This window comes from Uranotaenia lowii, unplaced genomic scaffold (assembly GCF_029784155.1).
Source record: "Uranotaenia lowii strain MFRU-FL unplaced genomic scaffold, ASM2978415v1 HiC_scaffold_1171, whole genome shotgun sequence".
NCBI lineage: Eukaryota > Metazoa > Arthropoda > Insecta > Diptera > Culicidae > Uranotaenia > Uranotaenia lowii.
Window position 1 is genome coordinate 1 of NW_026597157.1, and position 11,924 is coordinate 11,924.

General features: G+C 35.6%; 1 protein-coding gene across 1 annotated transcript; it reads right to left on the reverse strand.

Annotated features, from left to right (window-relative positions):
• Positions 1-6: 6 nt before the first annotated feature.
• On the reverse strand, positions 7-8,331 carry LOC129759171 (KH domain-containing, RNA-binding, signal transduction-associated protein 2-like). The gene is made up of 4 exons (XM_055756580.1): positions 7,915-8,331; positions 7,231-7,852; positions 1,246-1,436; positions 7-592 (listed from the first exon to the last, which is right to left on the reverse strand). Exons 1-4 carry the CDS (start codon positions 8,117-8,119, stop codon positions 444-446), a joined length of 1,167 nt encoding a protein of 388 aa, XP_055612555.1. The 5' UTR covers positions 8,120-8,331; the 3' UTR covers positions 7-443.
• Positions 8,332-11,924: the final 3,593 nt, after the last annotated feature.

An 11,924-nucleotide genomic window follows, 5' to 3' on the forward strand; every position in this document is an offset into this window, starting at 1 on the left:
ATTTCATTATTATTTGACTTTGAATTTTTTCTCATTTGTGTCTGCAACAGATTTTTGATGTTAATTGTTTTGCTTGTTTAGTTATGATTTATCTCTTCTTCTCGTTCGTCGACAGTGTTGTTGTTCTTGTTGTTGATGTTGCGGTTCTCCTTCCGTTGATTCTTTTCAGCGTTGAAACCCTTTTCCTTCGTTGGGTACTCTCGCGTTGCTCGACCGCTGTTGCCTCGTTGAGTTTGATGAATGTAAATGTTTTGTTTTTAAATATTAAGAAAAAATCCTAAAGAGATTATACGACACCTCGTGTAAAGTTTGGTTCCTGAAACCAATGTCTTAAAATACTTCTCAACCATGGAGAACTTGTACGGTTGTTCCGTACCATGTTCGGTTGAGTGTTTTATCTTTATAAAAAAAAAGGAGTTAACTTAGAGATCTAGAACAGCTCTTCATTTGGTCGGACGAGTATACGGCGCATGGCGATAGCGGGGCATCATTTCCCGCTTGCCGGGAATCTCCTCCGGTTGGGCGCGTGGTGGTCCGGCGTAGAGCGGCTTCCAGGGTCTGGTGGCAACAACCGGAGCTGGCTTTGGATGGCCTGTTAAGCGACAATTTGTTGGTTTGATTGTTTTGGTTTGTTTATATTTGCATTTTAGAATGATAAAGTTTTGAGACGGACATCGCCAAATACGCCAAACAGTTCATTTTAGATTTTTTTAATTTGTTTTAGGTAAATTATAAAGTTAAAATATTGTCAGATTAAGATAAACGAGAGATAGTTGGTGATTCAGGTTTAAAAGTAAAATATTTGTTAATCATTACCGGTTTAAAATTTTAAATTTTTTAAGGGTAAAAAGATTTAAGATCGATTAAGAAACAGAAATTGCGCGAAACAACTCTAAAGGAAAGGTCCCTAGCCAACGATTCAACTATTCGACGAGCGGTCGTCGGAACTGTTTGCCCTAGCCTTTTTACGATAGCTACGGAAACGAAGATGACGGCGGCGACAACGAGGACGATTTTCGGCAGATCGGTCTTCGGAATCGGAAGAAGACGACGAGGAAGCAAACGACGGAGATCGTTTTCGATAGTCGTCGCCGCCCTCGGTCAGCCGAGAACGACGAATGGAATGGCGGCCACGATCTGGCGTTTTGCTGCTGTTGGCCGAGTGATTGGCGGACACAAATGATCGTCGTCAGCAGCGTCATCAGTACGGGGAACGATAGTAGGAGGACGGGGGATATACGTTACCTGGGTAGGGTCTTGCCGGTTCCGGGCGATGATAATACTCTTGTCGATATTCGGGCTCGTACTCTGCTGCTTCCGGGGCCGGGGCGTATTTTGGTCTTGGTGGAGGAGGCGCGTGAGGCGATTGATGATACGAATAGCCGGGCGGTTCGTAGGCGTGTTCATAGGTTGGCTCTTCATAGCGAGCCACGGGTCTGAAAAAATGGACAATGTATAAATTATTTACAATTTCCAAAAAGGGGGGAAAATAAAGTTTTACAACGTATAGTCATTGATTAACCATCAAATGTAAAGTTGTTATTATTGGATTTAAAAATTTACAGAGGTTTTCGAATTAAGTTATGCTTCGAGAGATTATTTCGCTGGAGTAACAAACTATAAATAATAATAACATAGTTTATACGAGCTTAAATCCAGACATTTTTGTGATGCAATGGTTGATAAGCCAAGCAAAGAGATAAACCCCATTTTTTACGAAAAGTTGCAGGTCATGATATAGAATGGTAAAACAATTTATTTGGATCATCGGTGAATTGAGAAACTCCATGCTTTACGACCAAAAAGGCCTCTCAAGAATTTAAAAAAAAAAAATTCAGACGATCTGAGAGTAGATCCAAAGCTTGTCATACTTGGTGTTTGATTTTGTGCAACTTCAAATCGCTACGTGGGAATCATCCTTAGCACGAGGAACGAGCGCAATGCACAAGTTAGCCTACCTGGCCGATCGTAGGCGCGCAAATGGGTATTGAACTGCTGATATACATGTACGTGAACCTGTCGGAATATAGTGTGCGTGACGTGTCACCCAGTGCATGATACCTATGTACTACATGCCGATTATACAATCGTTTCTCGCTCAACACAGTACGTAATCTATATACAATGGTACTATTCACATATTCGTGCAACACACAGATTTAATAGTTGATTCTTTTTTTTTTTAATATTGCTAGCAATTTTTGACATGCTTTTCTTTTTAATTTTAATGAATTTTTCATTTTCAGTCAGTAGGGATTATTTCATATAAGGTACACCGGGGTGAAGAATTGAACATAAGCAAAATAAAAAAAAATTAAAGAAAATTATTTTGATTAATAAAACTTACAGAAAAAAATTGATTAAGAAAAAACAAAACTAACGGTATTGAAAGGGTTGAACAGTAGAGGTCGCGAAAGCTCACCCACCACCGATTGGCTGTTGCGTTAGTATGGGTGAACTATAAATATTATTTACTCTATAAAACGCGACGACCATCATTCGGCGAGCTCATTCTTCTTGTTTCTTATGTTAAGTCGTTAGCAGCGGACAATGAGGACTTCTTCGGCGAGAACATTTCAGGAACAGAAAAAGCAACCATGGAGAAAGATCGGTGAATTGAAAAAGGTCGGAGAGGATCCTTTTCATGACCAAATTGAGGGTAGCGGTCCTTACTAGGATCAGATTGAAAAAAACGGTCTTTTTCAGGACCAAATCAAGAATCATGGTTATTAGGATCCGATTGTAACACGAAACCACAACAAGAATAAACGGTCCTTGTCGGGACCACCATGTAATGAACTCTAGTTCAAGTTTTTATGATTTAGAGTGTAAGGCGTTAGCAATACATACATAAACAAAAAAACATAAATGTTGTTCGGTTTTCGTGAAATTTAACGATCGAGTTTTCACGAATTGTGTTGTTACTTTCGTTGGGAAATAAACCGGTTTGCTTCGGCCTATTTTGTTCCTGGCCATCCTGAAAGTAAGTTGCAGTTTATAAGATCAGAAACTCTCTAAATAATACACCAGATAAAAAAAGTTACAGAGGTTGTATATAAGAAACAACCGATAAGTTCACGTAGAATTACGACAGCCTGTCCTGTGGCAATGTGTTTTTCGTCTTAAATTAGCATTCTAGAATGAAGTATGTCGAATTTTTTAAAGGAAATGATCTTCAAGAAAAGTCAGTCTTCCCTTAATTGTCGTTTTAATACCTGTTTATGGTCTAAAACGACCCATAAAGATAGTATGGAGCTTGTTCAACTGCATAACAAAAGGCGAATTAAATATAAGTATAAGCAGAAATAAAGCCGATGTCGTCGAAATGATTGCGCCCGGCAGTTATGCAAATAATGTTATCAACACACGAGCTTTGTATCAAACGCTTGCGAGAATAGCTTTCAATGACTGCTTTGATCTAAACGCTTGACTCAGTGCAAAAGCTCTCGAACTGTTTAGCCTCATGCGTCTCGTTGGAAACAGTATTATGTTTTCATTTCCCTTTATATCACATTGCAATCACTAACTTAAAATGTTGATTTTACCTAGGATTCCGGAGAAGGCGTTAGATTAACCAATTTTTCATTCCAACGGCCCTTTTCAGGGCCAAAAATTTTCAAAGAGTTGTTCTTGATCTTTTTAAATTTTTTTGAAAGTCGTGTGCGTTGAGTGGGTGGTATGGATGGGTGTGGGGTGGTGTGCGATGGGTAGGTGGTGGTGTGCGATGGGTAGCTGATGGTGTGCGATGGGTAGCTGGTGGTGTGCGATAGATGATGGTGGTGAGCGATAGGTGGGTGGGGTGGCATGTGATTGCTGGGTGGTGAGGAATGGGTGTGTGGTGGTTTGCGAGGGGTGGTGTGGAATGGGTGTGTGGTGGTGTGGGAGAGGTGTGCGAGGGGTGGAGAGGTTGGGTGGGTGGTAGTGTGCGATGGGTGGCTGTTGTGCGATGGGTGGATTGTGAGCGAGGGTGGGGATGATAAGTATGATGGGTGATGTGGGAAAGAGGACGGCGGCTGACGGGTGATGTTCCATGGGAGGTTTTTTTGTGATGGGATGTGTGTATGTGTGTACGCGCGTGTGTGTGTGTGTGTGCGTGTGTGTGTGCGTGTGTGTGTGTGTGTGTGTGTGTTATCAACTCCGCTGTCACAATTTTTACCGGCGCGCTGTTGGCCATCTCGGCTGCTGCACATGTCACAAGTTTGACTTTCTCTTAACAAATGAAACAAAACGTCTGTCGACTCCTTCTTTTATAACTTTCGTTGGCTTTCGTTAAGCAGACTTGGTATGTCTTTTAAGAAAGATGTCTCTGAAAGAGGCGTTTTTCGTGACGCGAGATCTGTTCGGGGATTTCAATTTACCCCCCTATAGTGTTGCCGTAAGACGTAATTCTACGTCAAAAACTTAAGAGTTTACTTATTTGGCCGTTACCTTTCGCATCTTTTTGTGCTTTCAGACGCAAAGAGCAGCAGTTTGCTGAAGCACTGGAAGAGATTTCCAGAAATCACGACAATGGCGCAGGAGGGTATGAAACCGAAAGAAAAGTAAGTTTGAACGTTTCTTTATTTTTTTGTTGTTGTTGTTTAACAAATCATGGATGGGAAGGCGATGATTTTGAGCTCAAAAATATCCGATGGGAAGGCGGATAATAGTTTAGTCACTGATGAGAAGGCAGATGACAACTGAGCAATGAAATGAGCAAAACCGTAAAGTATTATATTTTTAATATTGATTCCTTTGTTGTACAACAAAGCGAAGTCGAAATCTACAAAAACGCAGATGATGAAACAGCTAGCGGAGCTAAAAAGAGTTTGGCAAAAGCAAAGACCGAAAATCTTCAGCTGCAGAATGAGATAAAAAATTACTTCACGCAGACAAGCAATGAGACAATATTATTCTCTATACATAATATGTCTCTGAGCGCTTTGCAGGTTCCAGAATGCATTCCATCCGATGGAGTTAGCGACATAGACAATAAGGCATACCTCTACTGGAAAGAAGTTTTGCTAGCGTCTCTGAACCTGCTGTCAGCCTGCGATCAAAAAACACGCATAAATATATTCAGAATTAAGGCAGGAACACGACTGATGAAGATTCTCGATGGCACAGAAACTTCCGTGGGAATGCCGGACAAGATGACCTATAGATTTCAAATTCCTTGGCAAGACTGGATAAGAATTTGATTCCAAAACCCATAATTTGGTGAGAAGATCTGAGCTGCACTTTGTCCAACTGAAGGATGAATCAAATATGCAGTATCTCAGGTAATCTCGTGTAATGGCTACGTTAAAGCTTTGTGGTTATTCTCAAGAAACGGAGATTGAAGCCTTACACATAACAATTGTCAAAGGGACTCGAGACAGCCAGGTACGGTTGCTCGTCCAAAGAAATTGAATAAATGACGGAACAAAAAACGATGCCATTGATGTGATTTCGGAAAATTTCTTCCATAGATGCAGCACACGATTTGCTACTTTTTGCGTCTTTCTCCATGGTTGCCTTTGCTGCTCCTGAAATGTTCCCGCCGGAGTAGTCTTCGCTGTCCGCTGCTAAGTGACCACTTGAAGTTTACACTTCACCATCCAAGAAAGAGCTCAGCCGTCCCCAAGCGGGACAAGCAAATTAAAAAAAAAATGAGCTCGCCGACTGATGGTCGTCGCGTTTTATAGAGTAAATAATATTTATAGTTCACTGCCCATACTAACGCAAATGAAAATCGATGGCGAGCTTTCGCGGCCTCTACTGTTGAACCCTTGCAGTACCGTTTTGGTTTTGTCTGGAATTATTGAGCTACCCGTTTGCTTTGGTTTACTACCTTAGCTCCATCTCTAGCTTAAACTTTGTACTGTTCATCCGAGAAGGTGGAATCTGATTTTTGTTTCTTCGGGAAAGCCAAACAGACTTTATCGCCTATTTTTATGTCACTATCACGTGCCCCTCGTTTCACGTCCGCGTACTTTTTACTGATAAGTTTAGTTAAGAACGTCTTAAGTTAAAAAACGTCTTTCTCTCTTACATCATCTCTATCGAGGTTTGAATCCAATCTAGCATCCCATAAGCAAGTGGAAATGGATTTTACCATAGTTCAACTTTGTCTGTGGTTCAACTTTCACATGTCCTAGAAAAATGTTTAAAAATGATTAATTATTGTTAATTGCATCACTTAAAGTTCTCAAAAAATTTACGTTGAACGTGAAAAGTTTAAAAATGTTGGTAAAAAGCTACGGTACTTCTGTGAAAAAAGTTCTAAGTGTAAATGCAATACTTTTTATCAAATTAATTTACAGATGCGTCAGTGCATCGATCTTAAAATGAATTTAATACATATTCCAGTTTGTTTTATCAACTTTCATTAATATATTTGCTGTTTTCTTTAAACATTAATTACTTTTTGGGACTCCATTTTTGCTGACTGTTGTTTTAAGTATTAACCAAGGTATTACGGAGTTTTGAAAATCCGCTTCAGAAACAACACTTTGGATACTCCTTCTGACCATTCTAATATAATGCTGAACCATTTTGGAGATAAATTGTCTGAAATGGCTGATGTTACATGGCTTAAAGGTGCCATCCTGTATCGTTGCATGGATCTGGCAAATATCAGGGATTTGTCTATGTATCGTGTGACCAACATCTATTTGCTAAGTTTTAGTGAATCTTATTTTTAAGCTTTTTCTTCTCAGATTTAAGCTTTTATTACCTTGAGAGCATAGGAAATGAAAACTCAAACCAGAGAGAAAAAAAGTTAAAATCTGAGAAAAAAGCTTAAATCTGAGAGATGTGCTCTACACGGATTCTATAGCATTGCAGCCTTGTGCTTTCGATAGACTATGTCCTTTGGGGTTTGGAAGTCAATTTCCCCTTAGTTTGGCCTATACTTTAAAGGCTAGCAAAAAGCATTGAGTTTCATCTGGTGAATTTCTTAAGGATATTATTTATAAGTTTTGCTATAAGCCTCAAGTTTCGTGCTTATTTCCTGAGTAGCGAAAGTCTGATATTTATTTACTTGAAACAAAACACAATATAATTCTCCTGACCTCAGTATTAGAATAACATTTAGCGACTTAGTAAAATTGACTCATTTCCACAAGCTAACAATCATAGTAATAAACTCAACAGGAATAAGTACCTATTATGACTGCGTTTAAATTAAAGCTAGCTTTCCATGAATGTGGGCCATCAGAGTTTGGATTGAAGAGCCTGAAAGCTACTATAATTATCGACAAAACTCACCTCGCTCCGTAGGTTTCCTCCATCGCAGCTCGAGCTTTGTCCAGAATGGACAGCACCTTCTTCTGGGGTGGCACGGCCCGAACCGGAGCCATCGTAGGCGGAGGTGGTGCCGCAGCGACCGGCATCGTTTCTACCATCGGAACCTGCTTCTTGAAGGGCGGTTTCTTGATGTGAATATCCGAGTCCATATCTTCCATCATCTCCCGCAGCTGCTCTTGTCGAATGAAATCGTTACTATCCGGAATCAGATATTTACGCAGCTCGGCCAGCGCATAGGCAATGCGGGCGTGAACCTCAGCCGGAGGACCATTGGCGCTCACATCGACATGCAGATCGTCACACAAGTGAGCATATTTGGTGTCCATTCCGTTGCGGAGTTCTTCCTCTCGTTTGCGGTCTTTCATGGAACCACGCCCGAGGATGGCCATCCGGCACATGGTATCTTCCTGTAGCCGCTTCAGGGTGTTTCCCTTGGGACCGAGCAATTTTCCGACGAAATTGAATCGTGGATGTTCCTTCACCGGAACCAGAACCTTGACCGTCACTTTGATGTGTTTCTCCCGGTAGATATCGATGTACCGGCGTGCCGGCGGCTTGCCAGACTTTTGCACGCTTTCGATTTCTACAATTTTAAACGAAATTCAGACAAATTCAAAGTTTGTGTAACATTTTTTTTGGACTTACCAACTTCCAGCAACCGGTCCGCAATCGGATACTTCCTTTCCATTTCCATCCGCTCGGCCATCATCCCCTTGATGTATTCCTGGGCCTTCTGCGATTGTTGTTGCGTTTCCTGGTCATCCTCTTCGTGCTCCTGGTTGGATTTGTTGTTGTTCCGCTTGAAATCGCTGGCCTCATCATTGTATCCGTTCGCATCGGTATCAGCCATTTTGGATTTCGATATCACTCCGGTATCGATAAAATTTAAACTTAGTTTAAATCGTTCCAAACACCGTCTGTAGCTTGAAATTTATCAGCTACGTGTACTGGAAAAACTGTTCTACCGATAAATACCGTTAAAATCGCAAAATATCAGCAAACAGTCAAGAAAAGTTAATTTTCCGGCGTACTGTTAAATTTTTACACTTTCTGCACCGAAAACCGAGCTAACATGGGCGGCTGGCGGCTCATTTTGAGGCGGCGGCCGATATAACGCCCACTTTTGACAACCGAGGGGTGAATTCGAGAAAAGTGGGCGTACACGCCAATTGAATAAAACTTGAATTGGGTACCTATCAAGTAAAACTTTCCTTGAAATATACAAATTTTGTTCATCTTGTCCTACAAAAATGAATAAAAAGTTTCAATTGAAAAATTTTGCCCATATTATACATTTATATTATATTTCAAAAGCTTCGAAAATTTGGAATCGTCGTCATGATTGAGAAAACAAATGATAAACAAGACGAACAAAAAAAAATGACAAAAATGACAAAAATTACAATAATGGCAAAAATGACAAAAATGACAAAAATGACAAAAATGACAAAAATGACAAAAATGACAAAAATGACAAAAATGACAAAAATGACAAAAATGACAAAAATGACAAAAATGACAAAAATGACAAAAATGACAAAAATGACAAAAATGACAAAAATGACAAAAATGACAAAAATGACAAAAATGACAAAAATGACAAAAATGACAAAAATGACAAAAATGACAAAAATGACAAAAATGACAAAAATGACAAAAATGACAAAAATGACAAAAATGACAAAAATGACAAAAATGACAAAAATGACAAAAATGACAAAAATGACAAAAATGACAAAAATGACAAAAATGACAAAAATGACAAAAATGACAAAAATGACAAAAATGACAAAAATGACAAAAATGACAAAAATGACAAAAATGACAAAAATGACAAAAATGACAAAAATGACAAAAATGACAAAAATGACAAAAATGACAAAAATGACAAAAATGACAAAAATGACAAAAATGACAAAAATGACAAAAATGACAAAAATGACAAAAATGACAAAAATGACAAAAATGACAAAAATGACAAAAATGACAAAAATGACAAAAATGACAAAAATGACAAAAATGACAAAAATGACAAAAATGACAAAAATGACAAAAATGACAAAAATGACAAAAATGACAAAAATGACAAAAATGACAAAAATGACAAAAATGACAAAAATGACAAAAATGACAAAAATGACAAAAATGACAAAAATGACAAAAATGACAAAAATGACAAAAATGACAAAAATGACAAAAATGACAAAAATGACAAAAATGACAAAAATGACAAAAATGACAAAAATGACAAAAATGACAAAAATGACAAAAATGACAAAAATGACAAAAATGACAAAAATGACAAAAATGACAAAAATGACAAAAATGACAAAAATGACAAAAATGACAAAAATGACAAAAATGACAAAAATGACAAAAATGACAAAAATGACAAAAATGACAAAAATGACAAAAATGACAAAAATGACAAAAATGACAAAAATGACAAAAATGACAAAAATGACAAAAATGACAAAAATGACAAAAATGACAAAAATGACAAAAATGACAAAAATGACAAAAATGACAAAAATGACAAAAATGACAAAAATGACAAAAATGACAAAAATGACAAAAATGACAAAAATGACAAAAATGACAAAAATGACAAAAATGACAAAAATGACAAAAATGACAAAAATGACAAAAATGACAAAAATGACAAAAATGACAAAAATGACAAAAATGACAAAAATGACAAAAATGACAAAAATGACAAAAATGACAAAAATGACAAAAATGACAAAAATGACAAAAATGACAAAAATGACAAAAATGACAAAAATGACAAAAATGACAAAAATGACAAAAATGACAAAAATGACAAAAATGACAAAAATGACAAAAATGACAAAAATGACAAAAATGACAAAAATGACAAAAATGACAAAAATGACAAAAATGACAAAAATGACAAAAATGACAAAAATGACAAAAATGACAAAAATGACAAAAATGACAAAAATGACAAAAATGACAAAAATGACAAAAATGACAAAAATGACAAAAATGACAAAAATGACAAAAATGACAAAAATGACAAAAATGACAAAAATGACAAAAATGACAAAAATGACAAAAATGACAAAAATGACAAAAATGACAAAAATGACAAAAATGACAAAAATGACAAAAATGACAAAAATGACAAAAATGACAAAAATGACAAAAATGACAAAAATGACAAAAATGACAAAAATGACAAAAATGACAAAAATGACAAAAATGACAAAAATGACAAAAATGACAAAAATGACAAAAATGACAAAAATGACAAAAATGACAAAAATGACAAAAATGACAAAAATGACAAAAATGACAAAAATGACAAAAATGACAAAAATGACAAAAATGACAAAAATGACAAAAATGACAAAAATGACAAAAATGACAAAAATGACAAAAATGACAAAAATGACAAAAATGACAAAAATGACAAAAATGACAAAAATGACAAAAATGACAAAAATGACAAAAATGACAAAAATGACAAAAATGACAAAAATGACAAAAATGACAAAAATGACAAAAATGACAAAAATGACAAAAATGACAAAAATGACAAAAATGACAAAAATGACAAAAATGACAAAAATGACAAAAATGACAAAAATGACAAAAATGACAAAAATGACAAAAATGACAAAAATGACAAAAATGACAAAAATGACAAAAATGACAAAAATGACAAAAATGACAAAAATGACAAAAATGACAAAAATGACAAAAATGACAAAAATGACAAAAATGACAAAAATGACAAAAATGACAAAAATGACAAAAATGACAAAAATGACAAAAATGACAAAAATGACAAAAATGACAAAAATGACAAAAATGACAAAAATGACAAAAATGACAAAAATGACAAAAATGACAAAAATGACAAAAATGACAAAAATGACAAAAATGACAAAAATGACAAAAATGACAAAAATGACAAAAATGACAAAAATGACAAAAATGACAAAAATGACAAAAATGACAAAAATGACAAAAATGACAAAAATGACAAAAATGACAAAAAATGACAAAAATGACAAAAATGACAAAAATGACAAAAATGACAAAAAATGACAAAAATGACAAAAATGACAAAAATGACAAAAATGACAAAAATGACAAAAATGACAAAATGACAAAAATGACAAAAATGACAAAAATGACAAAAATGACAAAAATGACAAAAATGACAAAAATGACAAAAATGACAAAAATGACAAAAATGACAAAAATGACAAAAATGACAAAAATGACAAAAATGACAAAAATGACAAAAATGACAAAAATGACAAAAATGACAAAAATGACAAAAATGACAAAAATGACAAAAATGACAAAAATGACAAAAATGACAAAAATGACAAAAATGACAAAATGACAAAAATGACAAAAATGACAAAAATGACAAAAATGACAAAAATGACAAAAATGACAAAAATGACAAAAATGACAAAAATGACAAAAATGACAAAAATGACAAAAATGACAAAAATGACAAAAATGACAAAAATGACAAAAATGACAAAAATGACAAAAATGACAAAAATGACAAAAATGACAAAAATGACAAAAATGACAAAAATGACAAAAATGACAAAAATGACAAAAATGACAAAAATGACAAAAATGACAAAAATGACAAAAATGACAAA

What these genes read in the sequence shown, in the direction of transcription:
- LOC129759171 (XM_055756580.1), bottom strand. Translation starts at nt 8,119, where the DNA reads ATGGCTGATACCGATGCGAACGGATACAATGATGAGGCCAGCGATTTC. An exon ending in GGACCGGTTGCTGGAAGTTG is followed by an intron (nt 7,853 to 7,914) that starts GTAAGTCCAAAA and finishes TTAAAATTGTAG; the next exon opens with AAATCGAAAGCGTGCAAAAG. An exon ending in GAGGAAACCTACGGAGCGAG is followed by an intron (nt 1,437 to 7,230) that starts GTGAGTTTTGTC and finishes CCATTTTTTCAG; the next exon opens with ACCCGTGGCTCGCTATGAAG.